Raw genomic sequence first — 17603 nt, 5'->3', positions numbered from 1 at the left:
ATTCAGATGTTGGGTAAGGAAACTAAACCTGGAAGACCAGCTACAACAATATGGAAATGCAAGGAGTGCTACTTATTGTTACAGTAATACAGTAAATACCTATTATTATTAGCATAGTATTGTTGGTTTTCACTCATGTGATAAACAGCCATGTTTTTCAACGAAAACAAAATAAAACATTTGCATACCGGTAATAGTGGGATTTCAATTCCTGGAGGATTGGGTCGGGACACAAATATGGCCCCTGTTTCTTTGTTTAGGGGCACAAACATGGCAGCTGTGATGTCATGTGAAAACCAAGAACATAACTCTTAATTACCGAGTTCGAGGGCCGTACTGTAAATTACGGCCCACGTTTGTCCCAAGCATGAAGCGTGCGGGCCATAAATCGAAGGGGGAAAACAAGAGTCTGTAATTTAGAGTATGGGCCAAGAAAACAAAATCTCTAAGGCAATCAGGCACACAGGAAAGGAAACTAGTTGAAGTCAAGTGAAAGGTTCAACTGCCACAAAGATTGCTGCGTCAAAATCCGAAAAACAAAATCTTCTTGGCTCTTTGAAATTATTGCTTGGAAGATTTAAACAGTTTTAAAAAAATTGTGTAACAGAAATGGCATGATAAAGTTGCTAGAGAATGTTTAATCCAAATTTCAAATTTAGTGGGCCGTACAGCGGGCCTGGCCTGCTAATTTAGCCAAGCACAGCGAGCATACTATCTGAGAGATATGATAAGTCTCAAGCTTATCCAACTGAGCAAAAGAAATCCAATCAAGTATACCAGTTAACCTGCTGGGTTCTTCTGCAGTGCATACCTGTTGTCTTTCTGATCTTTCTGTTGCACAATCCCTGGCATTTAAAGCACTGGCAATGTGTGACAGCCCTTTCTGGGTGATCCCATTGCACGACAAGTCCAAAACCAAAAGGTTTGGGAGAGTGGGTAACGCAGATACAAGATACTGCACACCAGAGTCACCTAACGATGATCAAGAAACTTGGTTACTATTCAATGGATTACCAGTAAAATTGTCAGTTATCATGATCTCAGTACATTAGAGAGGGCATGCTAACATTGGCTGAGTGTATGAGACAACATTATTTTAGAATGTAATTTTAAGTTCCATCTTTATTCCCATGTAATCAATCTAAGCAGGTATCCACCAGAAGTCCTTTTTGCTATAAATCCAGCTAGACTGACCATAATGCGAGCTTAGAAAGACTACTACAAAAGAGATGGTGCCTACTGTTGTTATTGCGCATAGGTTATGCACATCTCGAGCTTATCGGGTTTCCTAAGGGTTGTGCTTACTAACGGTGTAAGACTTCGCAGAGAAAGCAGAATTTAGCAAGTGCTTTTGGTGTCCAAAAACAAAATTGAGAGATAAATCTTCGCATTACTTACTCACTTTGCCTTGAGAATGGTGTCATGATGACGCCGAAACGTCAGCTTTTAACGTTAATATTCGCTAGCTCATAAGTAAGTTTCAATTTGGAAAAGAATGCCACACATTGATTAAAGCTTTTTACAAAATAATTAATTAATAGTCATTTGTTGATTAATTATCTTTGAAAAATGCGTGGTTACCTCCATTATTTGTTTTGGATTTCAATAACAATAATAATTGTTCAGATCCACATTTTGCATAAGCACTGCTTCCAGTTTCTCTTGGGACTTACAATGGTCCCAAGAGAAAACAAAAACAATGCTTAATATGCAAAATTTCGAGGGCCAAACAAAGAGTATTATCATATTTTCAAAAGTGGCCTATCAATTATAAGTACTTTATTAGCTCACCTATTCTATTACCAGGTAACATAAGCTTAGTGAGGACATCATGACATTGAAGGGCTCTGTACAAAGGTAACACATGGACATCTAGCAATGCCTTGTTTGATAGAGAGATACTTGTTAACTGAAGATCAGACTCCAAGATTGATAATATATCCGGTCTTGATGCTAAATTAAGTTAAAAAGCAAAAATAATAGATATATATAGAGAGAGTGCTTTATTCAAATCCTTAAAGACCCAGTGTGGGAAGGGGATTTTTAAACTATTCTCAACGAATAACTAACTAGAGCATTGGAAAACAACCATTAAAATACTCTCCAGGGTGCAGGGATGCATTACTGCATTGTGGGCTCTCCCGATAAAATGATTAGACTACATGGTTTTGGTCTTTCTGACCTCTGTTCCTCACTGTGTCACAGCGCTGACTGCAGAGGCTTATCAAGATTTGCCCCACCCTCCTCCCCTCATGTTCGTTGACAGCTTCTCTTATCCATACAGCTACATGTATCCTTGCTGTCTACTTAAACAATCTGTGGATCATGTCCTTCCCATAACTTAGTTTCATGTCATTATGATGTTAATCAGTGAGGATACAGTACTACCCGAAGGGGTTGTAAATAACTTGGTAGTTAATTTTGTTGGACCTGCAAGAAGTTTTTAATCTGGAGGTTATCAATAGTGTGAATTGAAACATGATGAACTATAAAATTGTGGCATGAGAAAACACTTGAACTTTCCCCTGATGTTGTTCTTGAGGTAGACCTTGCGACTACATACATATCCTTATTCCATATGTTTATGAGAAGAAACCCTTGCCAACAGGTCTTTTTCTCCACCATCCAATCTTTATATTAAGTAGCCCACTCAGGTAAAATGAAGAGGGTCAAATAAACAAAGCCAAGTCAACTAGGAAATTTATCCAATAATATTATTATGCCTTACTAGCCTATTTTTTTACCTTCATAACAGCAAATTATTTTGCATGCATAGAGAATTCTTAGTACTTGAAAGAATCTGTGGGTCGGTCAGATGAACTATAATAACACCCATCTCCAACAGGGCAGCACTAAAGGGAGAATCCCAAATCCAGAAATCGGAATCTGGAAAAGTGGAAACCGGAAACCGGAAACCAGAAACCAGAGAGCAGAATTATCCACAATTCGCAAGAACTACAACAAATTATCCATTGGATATATCACTACCAACTGGATAAGTCAATTCAATTGGTTTTGCAAGTGTTTGTCTGCTGGATAGTAATTTATCCGGTGGATAGCATCCTTTTGAACAATCGAGGCCGGGGGCATTTATCATTTGCAAGGAAAATCCGGTTGCAATGGAACTCTCGTAATGGTACAGGATTTTCCCGGTACGGCATTGCGCCAGGCCCGAGTCTCTCGCAGCTGGAATAACAAATAAAAATGGCGGCTGCATCTGCAGTGTTGAAAGGCACGTAAAGAGGTGTCTGACATTTGCAGACTGCCTATAAACAGCACTGATAAACATTACAAGTCTCAGCACCCATTTCAAATAGCGCTGATCAACATTATTTAAGTCTAAGAACCCATTTTAAAACGGTTAGCTTTCATAATGAGTCTGCAGTCTGCAAATGTCAGACGCTGTGGGAAGAGTCCTAAGTGAACTGGGTCAAGTGGGAGTTTACAAATGGTACAGGATTTTTCCGGTCATTTCGGTTGGAACGGGAAAAGAGGATTTCCATCTTCTTCGGAAACTATCCGGTGCAATGAGCTGTACAATTTGAGAATGTTCGGTTTTTGTTGACAAATGGTAAACACCCCAGGTTTCTTGTTCATCTTGATTATCATCAAGTCCTCTTAGTGGAAATCCTTGTCTCAAAGGAGACATCAAGTAAATTAATGACCATAATCGAATTTTTTTTACTTTTTAAAAAGTAATAATGTTTGAAATTTATTAAATAAACAAAGTTGTGTTTTACCATCTTTGATCACCATGCTCAAGTCTTATTAATATCCAGGCCCCTGTCAGTGAGTTGTTCGAAGAGTGAATAGCACTATCCACTGGATAACTCAATTGGTTTTGTTAGTGTTTATCCCCTGGGTAGTGATTTATCCAGTAGATAACGCTATCCACCTTTTGAACAACCGAGGCCAGAATAACAACGTCAGATCCATTTTTACATTTTACATTTCCTCAGAGTTAAATACTTGAGTATGGAGATTATAGCAGAATGTACTAGGAGAGGGTAAGTTGTTGTCTTCCTCGCGAATTGTGGATAATTCTGGTTTCTGGTTTGCGCATTCTGGATTCTGGCTTTTAGTGCTGCCCTCTCCAGCATAGACGCATTATTCCACAAAAGGGGCCAGATAGATCGATGGTCTCCTTAAGGGACAACTTAATCTCTAACACTATTAGCAGAGAACTATATTCCACTGTGGCAGACCATCACCAATAATTCTTGGAAATGTTAAAACACTAACTATAAAATGCCAAAAATTAATAAACTTACCAGTGTTGGAATTGATACATGCATCTCGATATCTCTCTGACAAAGCCGGTAAATTCCATGATTCCACAGAACCTAAGACTTCCTCATTACTAGAAAGAACATCACGTATTTTGTCCTCAAGTGACAAGAATGCACCTTCACTTGTTTTCAAGGCTAATACAGGACGAAGGCCAAAAGACGAAAAATACCTTAAGGAGGCCTAGAATGGAAAGAGGCAATAGTTTTAAAAATTATTTCCCTCAAGAGTCACAGGATTATGTGCTACAAGGTAAGAGGAGTATACTGCACACAAGATCTAGCTTTCAGGGGGTTCATTAATTAAAAGCCAGGTCCCAGGCAAATTGATTTCATGACATTAACATGATTTCTAGTAGCTGTTTTCATCACCTCTTTATACTTTTGTTTGCCAAGCCAAAACGTTACAAATTAGAAAACCATGTTGACCTCCATTGCAAAGCTAAGGAAAGCACTTGCCTTTGTCACACTGAGAGATTCAGCTAAAAAGCTATCACCCTAAGCACCAACCATACAGTGTAATTACCTAAGAAGCCAGGGAAGAAGGTGGAATCAAGGCAAGTGCGCAGTGAATAACAGGGCAGATTTCTTTTAAGATTTGCAAAGGGTACCCACCTGATTTTTTGTGAGTGACTTGTGAGCTTACTGTTTAATATTATTAATGCTCCTTGAAAAACAAGTACAGTACAGCAATGAACCATTGCTGGTCAGGAGAAATTCATGGCTCAGTTTTATAACAAAAGGTGATACTTGGTTACAAGTATTGGCAATGGGATCAGTTTTATAGCATCAATAATTACATAGTAAAGCATACTGAAGGCTTTCTACTGCACTGAGAAACTATTTTGCTGAAAAAATGGGAATACTAAGAGGCCGAGAATAGTGCAAAACCAATATTTCTTTAGTCTACCTGCACTGTTACAAAATATTTAACAGACCTTATCAGCCAAAACTTCTTGATTGTACATACATTGTAAGGAAAAATGACAGATTTCAGCAAACTAAGAAAACAGGCTAAAGCAAATTAGTGATGTCACACTAAGAAGAGGCATAATATACCCTCCTACCTACCTGTTCTGCTAGCCAACCAATGTTTTTGCCATCTTGCGCATTGTTTTGTGGACATGGAATTAGAAACACCTTGTCCTGTACCCGGACCCTAAGGCGCATGGGAGGGGTTCCACTGGGGGCCACAATCCGTTGAGAATTTATTTCAGGGGACGTTTTTCTAGAGTGCCCAACTGGGACATTAGAGTTTACATGATGTCTAGCAATTGGTGGAGTTGAGATAACAGTCCCAGAAGAATCAAGGTTGGACACTGCGTTTTTTTGTACCCTGCCGGGTTCTTTTGCAACACTTAATGTTGTCTGTTTTGGTCGTGAAAATTTTGATTTGCAATAATTATTATTATTTTGTGGAAGGCTGGGTTTGGCAGGAGCTGAATATCTCTTTCTTTGTTCAACAAATCCGGGAAGTTTTGTTTGCTTTGCTGGCCGTTTGCGCTTTGCATTTCTTGGTCCGATGTCGTCAACTAGCCATTGAGATGTTTTCTGTGTTACAAGAGATGGCACCAAACTGCTTCTTTGATTAGACGTTTCCACCTCTTGAAAAGGTTCAATAAGAGAATTGGTTTCACTATAAATATCATTTTCATTTCCCAAATCATGCATATCCAACTCTTCATTCTCTATAAAATCTGCTGAAGCAGTTGTCTCAGTGTTGACAGAATACACTCCATTTTCTCCATGACAATGAAATGAAGGAGTAAAGCTCAAAACTGGTTCACTTGTTTCTTCCTCAATAAGCTTGTTCTCATGTATGCTTGATGGATATTGAATATCTTCGAACATGGATGAGCATATTTCATCTCCTTCATAAAGGTCTGTATTCATTCTTTGTTTTCTATCTTTCTCTTTCTGTTTTAATTTCTCATTAAATCTTTGTAATGTACTTGCAGAAGATTCCTCTTCTTCACCATCCAACTTGCTTTCTCCGTGAATAAGATTTCTTCTCCTTAATTCCACATCACCTTTTTTCTCCTTCTGCCTTCTCAGATGTTTAACAACCTCTTTACGTCCAATTGTAAAAGTATCATCTCTATCATCTACATTTCTTTCAAGAACTTGCAGTGTGGCATCTAAGGAAGTACGCCCCTAGCAAAATTATAGGAAATTAACAGATACTTGATACCAAAAAAATAGTTCAAGAAGAAAGTAATAACAGACATCTACCTGGCCCCAGATGTTCAAACAATGGATAGCACTATCTGCCAGATAAATCACTATCCAGTGGATAAGTCATAGTGAAAAAACAATAAATCACTATCCAGGGGATAAGTCACAGAGAAAACATTTTAATTACGCTATCCAATAGATAGTGATTTATCTGGTGGATAGTGTTATCCACCTTTTGAACAACCGAGGCCAGAATGCGTAACATTTTATGATCTTCATTTACATAGAAATGTTGGGTAAATGCCTGTTACAGTTTTCTTATTTAAATTTTCCCCAGGCAGAAATTTTAAGCTTGACAAAAACTTTGAAACTGAACTGCGAGCATGTAGTGTTGACTCTGGATAGTTCACACCTTTACAAACTTCCAGAAGCATTCAAAATAGTGCTTTTCTCTATAACAAAGGCATGATAGCTTGAACCTCTCGCTAACTCCAAACAATTTTTTTCTATCAGTTCAGGTAACGTTCTGTATACCTGTAATAACTTACATGTAGCCCTGGATGACCCAATTTGCTTCCCAAGCCATGAAAAGTTAAAATTAATGTAAAATTTGCCTTTTCCTGTTTCCTTCTTTTTTTCCCAAGTTAGAACCTTATTTACATCTTAAGTTACTGTAAGACAAACAATCACGCAAAAAAAAAATTAATGGCACTGGTCACTGGACAAAACTGTCCGACTCTGACTTACTCTGCCATCCTTTAGATTAATGGATGCCCCATACTTCAACAAAAGCTTGACTACATCAAGATGGCCATTTTCTGCAGCATCATGAAGTGGTGTCACACCAAAGCAGTGTTCACCACCCTGGTCATTCACATCTGAGCCTGCTTTGAGCAGCAACTCTACAATTTCTGAATATTGGATGGTACAAAAAAAAAACATTTGCTTGCAGCCATGTGATAATGACAACTTGTAAAAATGAGCCTCTGCAGATAAAGACCTGGCAGACTGTCACTGACTGGATTTCATTAAATATGATAGCAATGCCACTTGCATAACAGACATGCTTCTCTTATTATAAAAAGTGTTACCAACAATTCAGCTAAAACAATTATTTATTCTTTGAATTTGGATTTCAATTAACCCTTTCCCTTATAAGTCAGTCATATAATTTACTTTATCTAGCACCAAATAATTTTACTTCTCCACAGGAACTGGTTCAGGGGGTAAAAGAATTGAATCAGATGTACTTCTGGTGCTTTTACACAACAATTCATTCAAGCTTGAGCAGCCCTATTTTTTTCCAGTTCAGTTTATTGCCTGAGTGACCTGGAATATAGAGTCTAACTTACAGTTGGGCAGTCTGTAAGTTATATCATTTGGCCATTAAATTGAGCAGAGGAGCACATCATGATGCCAAGCAGGCTGTATTCCACGTTACACAGCCCAAGAAAAGAAATTAATGAGGTTGTAAAAGATAGAAATATAATATTTTATTATATTCCACTATTACGCCATTTTACCATAATACACTGTTACAGTAGTGTCCCGGTTTGACTGGTTTAGAACAGAGTAAATACGGACGGAACGGGAGTTTTCAATGAAAGAAATTGTTTTCAACACCATGCAAAGCCTGAGAATTAAGCTTGTCATCACTTGTCACTCTTCATTTCATTTATCCAATCAAATAAAGGACAGTTGGCTAGCTTTTTGTGCTGATTACATCATTCACACACACTCTGAAGGACAGATAATGCATTTTTAAAAAACACATTCTTACCAAATTGAAATAAAATTAAAGCAAAATAACATATTTTTTGTAGTGGAATAATAAATGTCTTATTCGATGGTTTAACATTATAATACTTAAATACTCCCAGACTTTTTTCTCATTGTTCGTACTTTTCCTAGCCCCTGCGGGGCTCGGAAAGATATTACACAACTCGCAAAATATCCACACGTATTAAACCATTGAATAAGATGTATATATTTCTAGAGATATGATTCAATCAAGCAACAAAAACGAAGTTCTCATATTAGTGGGCCATAGGATAAAATACAGCATGCTAGACTGGTCAATAATTTGTAGTGCTTGTACCAGGAGTGAAATAATAATTATAAATAATAGAATAGATTGGAATGTAAGTAAGGAAGATCATCACATTAAGATATTAAGCAACTTCAAGCAATTATTGCAAGCAAGCCGGAAAAAACCCATCACTGTCACAGTCACAGTGATAATTTTCCTAATTTTCATTTCACGTCCATTCCGCAGTTCAAATAAAATGAAATTTCACACAGACTGATTATTCTTAAGTCATAATTATTGAAACAAGCCAGTTCCTAACTAAGAGAAATGTCACAAACCCACGTGTCCATGATTACAAGCTTCATGGAGTGGCAACCAACCACAGTAATCTCTTGCATTGACATCGGCCCCCTAACATTAAAAAAACATAGTAATTTTACAACTGAAATTAAAAACTTGATGGGTAATTTCATACATGGATGAAGGGTTTGTTTCGCAGGGCAGTATTGTCAAAGCAACATGGTTGCATACCTATTTACCTTCAAATAAAAATAATAATAAATAACCCCTTGTTCTTATTTTTGGACAAGGTAAACCCTTTGCATGCTTAACATGTCATGAAAATAATCATCGAAACATCATTCAAGTCTTTTTCAACAATTACAGATTTATTTTAGGGGAGCAGGGTTAGAATTGCAGCATGGGTGCAGGGGCACTTGCCTCCCACCAGTGTAGCCTGGGTTCCTCTCCTGGGTGACACAATAAATTAGCTGAGTTTGCAATAGTTCTTGATCCTGTATGACTGTTTAGCTGATGCTAGAGCCACCTTGTACATGCCTTTAAGGTGGCCGAACACAGTTTTTGTGAGCACTCTTGCTAACCCAATGCAGTGCATGTGCAAGGATTGCAAAAAAGTAAACATGGCTTTAATAAAGCAATCATTCTTTGCTCAACGTACGCTTCCGCTATCTGTACTATGTTTCCTCATAATTGAACAAAGTGTTTTGATGGTTTGATGTCAGAAAAGATAACCATGCTTGCACAAAGAAATCCGCAATTCACAGATTTTTTTTTGTTATCCAAAGAACCCAGCTAAATGCAATGCATGTGTAGTAAGTTAAAAAATTGTGATTGAATGCGGCATAGCTTTCTTGGAAATGCACCTATTTCTCGAAAACCACTCGTTAGAATTTAACAAAATTTGGCACGAAAATACTTTAGGAAATAAGTAACTGGAGTATTGAAAAAAAATTGAACTTCAACAGAGGAAATTCTAGATATTCCAGTGAACCTTCAACAAGGGATAATTAAAGATCTCTCTGTCAAATTATTATTAAAATAGTGTCAACTATGAGCATCGTTACAAGCTTGTTGCATGCAAATTATAAAGAAAATCTAACGACCAGATTTTCTGCAAATAAACAAAACCAATTTTAAAGGCCTGTGTTTATTCATTCATGTTGCCATGGCAACGCCATATACGTCAGCTTAACTATAAAAAAACGAAGTTCATGTTATTAACTTGCTTGCTACCATTTTTGGCGACCAAAGGATCAAAGGTTTTCGAGAAAAAGGTAAATGAAACATAGGTATCAAAAACTGTGTTCATCCACCTTAAGCATGTATGACCTTGTTGAGGTGTGTTTGCTTGCTGTATTATACCGACTGAGATGATTAGCTCATAACTATTTTTCTCCATATTTCACAATCATCAGTATCATTTTGTTTTATTTTGCTGAAGTCAATTGATACCCAACATGATTTTAATTATAATTAACTCAATTGACATTAATTTTATTTACCTTTTCTAAAAGGGCTTCTACTCGTTGTAAATTTCCAGCTATGGCAGCTTCATGCAGAGGAGTCTCACCTTTTTCATTGACAGCTTTTCTCTGCAAGAAGCAACATTAAGTAAACCTTTCTGGTTCTCTTTTTGTAAACACAAAGTTGTAAAAATCATTCTACAACTACCTTCTTAACGGACTGGTGTACATGTACATCAAAATCACAGTTCTAATAGAATTAACAAGTCTAAGAATACAATAGACAGTCGAAACTGTTGATCATAATTTTACCTGTGAACGCCTTGTTCTTGTTGCATTAGTTTTCCTTCTTGAACCCTCTCCCTCATATTCATCATCAAAATTATCTTCGTCTGCAAATAACAAAATTAATGATAAACACTGCAGTCAGCCAAGAGAATCAATCTCTTAGCTAGCAAATAATGGCCAGTTAGTGAACTGGTTCCTTTCAACGCTGGTTGCAATGTACATTGTGGATTAGGTCATAACAAATAGGGTAACATTTCGTTGGGCAGGTTAGTTTCAATAATTGCACCAATCAGCATCAAGTTATTTTGTTTTTTGCATGTGGATGTGGTATTCCTCAGAGATTTTTTTTTCATTTTTCATAAACCACAAAGCTTGTACTGAATAATCATCAGCATTTTCACTCACTCACCAGAGTCAGAAAGAAGCATTTCCCTTTCAATCAATGCTTCTAATGCATCATCATTGTCATTATCTTCACAAATATCACCGCTCTTCTCACTTTCATCACCACTATCCTCAATACCAAATTGAGCTTCAATTTCTGCAACTTTCTCGGCTGACTTTGCATACTCATCAGCACCAAATAACTTTTGGGTGTCTAATAAACATTTCCACACCCTTAGCTGTTGAAATAAAACAAAAGAAGAGATTGTACAGTGCCGCTCAAAGACAACTGAACAACACAAATTTATAATTAACGTGCACAATATGTGTGTACACTTCTTTTTGACTTCTAGGAGCAAAGGTGACACAGTTGGTTAGTACGCGGCCTTGGTGGTAGAGATCCCGAGTTCACTCAGTTCACTCCCGAGTTCACTCGGACCTCACATCCTTGTTTCAACTTCTTTCCTTTCCTTGTAGCATAAGGAGCTTTAAATACTCTGAAAACGGAGCACTGATGGAAAGAGGGGGTAAAATGAGCGCACCATCGGCTTCCTGGGAGAATACCCTGTAGAAGGTAAAGGAATTACCAACGTTAAACAAGGTGTACCTTTACCTTTGCCACATCTAAAATTGCGTATTATATATGCCATAATTGGGTCTTGGTTATTTATAACCATAATTTTGCTTTACATAGACAAAAGAATAATAGTGTGACCTCTGACGAGTCAAAAATTTACATACGGAACATCAATTGATTTGCTACCAAATTTTGATCCACAAATGCCCACTTTGAAAACATCTACAGTGCCTTATTTTGAGATAATTATTGATGTTTTGTTACTGTATGACGATTTCGCTCATCTCTGAGCTGCACTGTATCACAGAGGATTTTTAAGTATAATATGAAGGCTGATTAAGAAGTTCTTTGTTTTTGATTTACCAGGTAGCAGGCAAAACTTGTGCAATGCAAAAAAAAATTGCACGGTCATACAATTAACTATCGCTTCTGAAAAAAACTAAAACTTTATTCAAATAATTAAATCTATTAGCTTTAATATGACATAGAGTTTGACCCTAAACAAAAAATAGTGGCGCGACAATTTTATTTTTCCGTGGATGGCTCATTTTCCTTTACCTTAATTGAAATATAGTTTATATATATATATTTTTTGGTTTTAACGAACAAAATGATAATATGAAATGAATCATATAATTAACTGCGAACGTGAAATCAAGTAAAGTAAAATTCAGGACTTCAACAGGATTTGAACCTGTGACCTCGTGATACCGGTGCGACGCTCTAACCAACTGAGCTATGAGGCTACTGATGTTGGGAACTGGTCATTAAATTTTGTGGATTCAAGTGTTCCCGTGAAGAATGAATCAATGAACAAAATGATGTGAGGATCATAACTTCACTCGGCCAAGCACCGTCATAAACCTATATCCAAAGGATCAAGTTACACTTGGTTATGCAAATTAGTTTTAATAATAATAATAATAATAATAATAATAATAATAATAATAATAATAATAATAATAATAATAAAACTGACAAGTATGCGCCATTGAGATGGGACATGCGCCAACAGTTCCCCGGCCACACTATCACACAGCTTAATGTGATAGTTGATGCACTAGGAGGCTACTCTACGGAGACAGCGGAGAAAGTTAGGAAGTTTTTAGGTTTGGATAGAGGGAACCAGGTTTTGTTTAATATGCAGAGGGCAGTAGATATTCAGTCTTATCGTCATTAAGCTTGAGACAGTCTAACAACATCCACTGACGAAAGTTCCTCTATGCACCGTAACGTTGGATCCTATTGTATAAGTACGATGCGAACCACTCCAAAACCTTCCAGGAAACGCCAAATCGAGATTGAAGACTTTTTAGCAGACTACCATGGTCGACAGTATCAAGGGTGAACTCAGATCGAGGAGAACTAGTAGAGTCACTTGACCTTTATTCATGTTCATCAAAATATCGTTCTTTACTCTCAAAAGAACCGTTTCAGTGCTGTGATTTTTCACGTAGGCTGACTGCAAATCAGGGTAGAGTCCATTGGAAGACCTGTGCGCAAACAGCTGATCAGAAGCTGAACGTTCCATTAGTTTAGAAATGTATGGTAAATTACTAACAGGACGGAAATTCTTATACAAAAGATCCAGTCCAAACCGTTTTAATAGAGGGTTCACTAATGCTTCCTTCCAGGCATCAGGAAAGTTCGCATTCTCAAGAGATAGATTGATCATTTGCTTGATGACGGGCAGCAATAGATCAATACACTCAGTGACCAGTGTGGTCGGCATTGGATCAAGTGCACAACTCTTCTTTGAAGATCTTTGTACAAGCACCCCCACATCCTCATCAGTCAAGGGTTTGAACTCATGAAATCATTCTCTAACTGATCGGGCAAAGGCATATTTATCGCGATAACAGCAAGCGGTCTGTGAGGCCGCATCATTGAGTTCTTTGCAGATGACAGTTATCTTTTCCACAAAGAAAGTGCCCATATCATTTGCAAGCTGAAATTTATCATCGTGTGGCGGAAACAATTGCCAGTATCCCGCTATAATAATCTCCTGGTGGCTCTAAAAAGTTTTCCCTGGTCAGTACTGTTGTCTGCTATGAAGTCCTTATACAATGCAATCCGTGCGCTATTAAGCAAATAAGTCACATGGTTCCTGCACGCCTTATAGTGACCAAAGTCAGCCCGAGATTTTGTTTTCCGCCACCTTTTCTCAGATTAACGTCTTGCCCTTTTTGCCTCCCGTATATCCTCATTAAACCATGGTATACGTGGTCTAACTGTCACAACCCTGGTTTTCAGAGGGGCATGGCGATTCAGAGGTTTCCGCTAGCGTGGCATTATAGCAGCTAATTAAGGTCTTAAGAGCACTTGGTGGAACTAGGCACAATTCCGAGTTTTTCAGATCACTCCGCAATTTATCAATGTCAACACCCTTGAGATTTCTGTAAGTATGCTCCTTAACAGAAACTGCAGGCTTAGGCATTTGAAGACCACAGACAACCGAAAAATGATCTGAAAACAGGCAATCAACATTTGGGCAACCATCAATAACACACTGACATTTCCGTGAAATAATCAGGTCCAAGGTGTGTCCGAGAATATGAGTTGGTCCACTGACACACTGCTCAAGGCCTAAACACTCGAAAAAATCCTGCAGTTTCCTCGCATTAACATCACTTGGTACATCAACATGGATGTTGAAATCTCCCAAAATCACGAGTTTCTCAGTAGACGTAACAACAGACTCCATAAAGTCAGAAAACCCGGAAAAGAAAACAATAGATGACACTGGATGTTCGGCGCTATAGGGCACGCGGTAGATCACTACAACACAAAGTCTGTATGCGCCCGATATAACAAGCCATTCTGAAAACTGGAATGATTCCCTCTCTCCAGAAGCTATCATTGTGACTTATAATCAATCTCTGAATAAAGGGCCAGTTTTTCACTAGCCAACCACGTGCAGCAACATCATCTGCAGTGAAACACGTTTCAGTTAACGCAATGAGATCAAATTTTGATTCGGCAACGTAATCAATGAAGTCAGCGGCCTTATTTCTGAGCGACTGTTTAAGAAGTATTTATAGGCATAGTGCCAGATATTTCTGCCAATGGAATGCACAGCCTTAGGAGTGGTGGAGCATCTGCAGCCACCAACACAGGTGTTGCTGATCGATTATTTAAATCCCATGGTCGTTGGTTTCGTGATTCAGCCAAAGACGGTTATGTTAAAGACTCTTTGCCTTCGTGCCTTCCGTTTTAGAGGCTCTAGGTCTTTAATTAAGCTTTCTTTCAGTCTGTCTAGCCCGGGAGGCCTTTTTTCTTTCTTGTGAGGTGCAGTTGGCCTGGGTTTTCCTCCTAGGGGCAAGTGCACGTACAGGGAGGTTTTTCAACCAGCTATTGTTCCGCAACCTTTGGTAGTGTTTGCTTTAGTTGTATTTTCTTGTTCATATCTTTATATACCTTTATTGTAAATATATTTTATATTGTCTCAGGGCATGTACGCACTGGGCAAATTTTTGCAAAACAACTGTCATCATTTCTGTGATACAAATGTGCATGGTGATTTTTTTTCCCACTAACTTTTGTCAAGTCTTACCAAGGTGCCGTTGTCCTGCTTTGGAGCAGGACAAACTTTTGTCAGGCATGAAAACTATACTATTTTTTAATTTAAATGGCATGATTTAAAGAAAAAGTTTTGAAGTGCACCCAGGATTACCAAATTGAAAATTTTCGTTGAGATTTTTGGTTGAGCCAAAGAAATTTTGTCAGCCTAGTGCAGAACATTAAAACGAGCGCTTGCTTTGAAGCAAAGCATACCCAGATTTGGTTAGTCTGTTTGGTGTTGGGGCCTGCATTGAGAGATATTGTGTTTTTTGGCCATATCAAAGATTGCAAACTGATTGACAAAAAAACTTACAAGGATTGTAGAAAAGGAATAATAAAATCAAGGTATGTTTCTATCAACTGAAGGGCCCTTTCTTGGTTGACTACAAGCCAGTTTCTTTCTTTTGCAGGTTGGACCAACAGAAACCACTAAAAACCCATACTTCAAACGTATTTAAGACTGCATTTTTTTGCCTGATTTCCTTTGTTCACCTTTGTTAAAAAGAGGGTTTTAAAATTTACAGCTCCAGAAAACATTTTGAAACAACTTTTTCTAATTCAAAATGCATGGGACTTCAAAATTGTCCCAGAAATTGCACAGCCAAAAGGTCACATGATCCATTCATGTCATGTCACTTGGTTTGCTGACCACAAAAATATTTAATAATGGTGAAGGCCTAGACATAATAGACATTGGTTGAATGCAAATACCAAATGCATCAAACTTGAACGAAACACATTCAAACAGGAGAAGCTGATGTGAGGAGAGGGAAGAAGTGATCAGGCAAAGGAGAAATGTTATCAAACCATCATGTGACATCAATAGTCAAATTCTTGCGCCAGTCCCCGAGATAATGTTAATTTGGGCACTAAAAATCATAGAACAAACAATTTTTCTTCCCCTTTAAATCTGTATAACTTCATTTTAGACATCACTGAAATAAAAAAATGTGCAAAACATTTTCATGTCATATACACTTTAAGAGTGTAATGTCTTGCACAAAAATTCGAATGTGTTGCTGAGGCTATATTATGCTTTCACAACACTTTGTATATTTATAAGAATCATATTTTGTGTCTCTTAAAACTAATATTCAGGGGCCACAGAGTATGTTTGAAAGTGGGAGTCTACAACCTTGTTCCCAGGGTCTCTCTTCTTTGCCTCCTTTGTTGTTGAGGAGACAAAGGAGGCAGAGAAGAGAGACCCTTGGAATGAGGTGGGGGTGGGGGGGGTTGGTTTTGGTATTGATCACAGAAGTGTGAAGGGAGCTAGGAAAAATTAGGAAGAAAACAACAGTGTAGGAAAAATGTGGGAGGGGAGCTATAGTCCCCCAACCCCTCCCTCTCCACAGCCCCATCTATTGAATCCTACCTCGGCCTGTTGCTTTCCAGAGAGCTCTGCAAATTTCAGTGCTTTGAAATATGAATCTTTAATTTCATCATAGTCATGTCCTGCCTTCTCGTGAACATAAGCAATGTTGCACCATGTTTCACACATCTATGAAAGGAACAGAGTAATTATGCAACATCAACAACAGGCAACATCTGCTTAGGGAGCACAGTTGCCATATTTGCAAGAGCACTCTCCTTCTACCAATGTGCTGGTGTATGATTCCTGGACTCAGTCGTTAGGTCTCAAATCTGCTCTGAGAGTCTCTGCTTTCCCCCTCTTATTGAAAACCAACATTTTTATTTCATCTTCTTTAATTCCACGTGATTTAATTTGATTTACAATCTCCCGAATTCATGGAGCACTCATTGTCATTGTTGTCGTCGTCATCATCATCATCATCACTATCGTCATCCTCCCAACCATGATACACCACAGAGGACAGACCACAACACCGGGAACTCCATGCCCTACTTTTAGCGAATAGTGTGTGGGTTCTATTTACATCCCACAGAGTTATGAGCATTGTAGGGTTGTGAGATAGGGCCTACGGTTTATTGTCCTTATCCAAGAAGACTAGAGAGTCTAACCATTTGCAGATGTCATTACAAAGGCAGCACTGTCTCCTCAGTTATTTAAAGACCCTGAGTGTTGGTCCGGTCGGAGCTAAACTCACATCCTCCTGCATGGCAGCCCGGTTCTCAACCATGTTTAGCTGGATAAGCTTGAGACTTTCAGTAAGTTATTTTTATCATCATCATTCACCGGTGCCATTGTCATCATCATCAAGAACTCCAGTGCTCTGTTACAATGCCCAACCTGCTTTACAATGCCCAACCCCACAAGATAATCTCTTGACTTGAGTGTGAGGAAGCACAGGCCTGTCTAAGCTCTAACTGTATCCTCATCAAATACATGTAACCATTGAGAAATACAGAATTAAAGGGGAAAGTTAATGTGAGTGGACTGAGTCATGTTTAGCCATTCCACACCTAAAGCACCCTCAATCGGTGAGTAAAAGGAGTGGAAAGATTAAATAATGACTTTCCAGCCATTTCAGGTAAAGATGTTGAACCATGCATTTACTAAGTTAGTTTGAAAGGACAGTGGTTGATAAAGGATGGAATCCTGGTGTGAAGCTACTCTATAT

At 38.1% G+C, this 17603-nt stretch overlaps 1 protein-coding gene across 2 annotated transcripts in view; it reads right to left on the bottom strand.

Moving 5' to 3' along the window:
• LOC137996942 (tonsoku-like protein) overlaps positions 1-17603 on the bottom strand; it is a 37929-nt gene that overhangs the window by 6295 nt on the left and 14031 nt on the right. For both annotated transcript variants that reach the window (XM_068842593.1, XM_068842602.1), the window contains exons 9-18: positions 16436-16561; positions 10951-11164; positions 10566-10645; positions 10293-10382; positions 8829-8901; positions 7209-7372; positions 5358-6440; positions 4272-4470; positions 1792-1953; positions 812-972 (exon numbers count right to left, since the gene is read on the bottom strand). In XM_068842593.1, the coding sequence (XP_068698694.1) occupies positions 812-972; positions 1792-1953; positions 4272-4470; positions 5358-6440; positions 7209-7372; positions 8829-8901; positions 10293-10382; positions 10566-10645; positions 10951-11164; positions 16436-16561 (2352 nt within the window). The remainder of the gene's footprint in view (positions 1-811; positions 973-1791; positions 1954-4271; positions 4471-5357; positions 6441-7208; positions 7373-8828; positions 8902-10292; positions 10383-10565; positions 10646-10950; positions 11165-16435; positions 16562-17603) is intronic.

This window comes from Montipora foliosa, chromosome 1 (assembly GCF_036669935.1).
Source record: "Montipora foliosa isolate CH-2021 chromosome 1, ASM3666993v2, whole genome shotgun sequence".
NCBI lineage: Eukaryota > Metazoa > Cnidaria > Anthozoa > Scleractinia > Acroporidae > Montipora > Montipora foliosa.
Note: the sequence above shows the minus strand (reverse complement) of the source record. Positions and strands in the feature narration are given on the sequence as shown.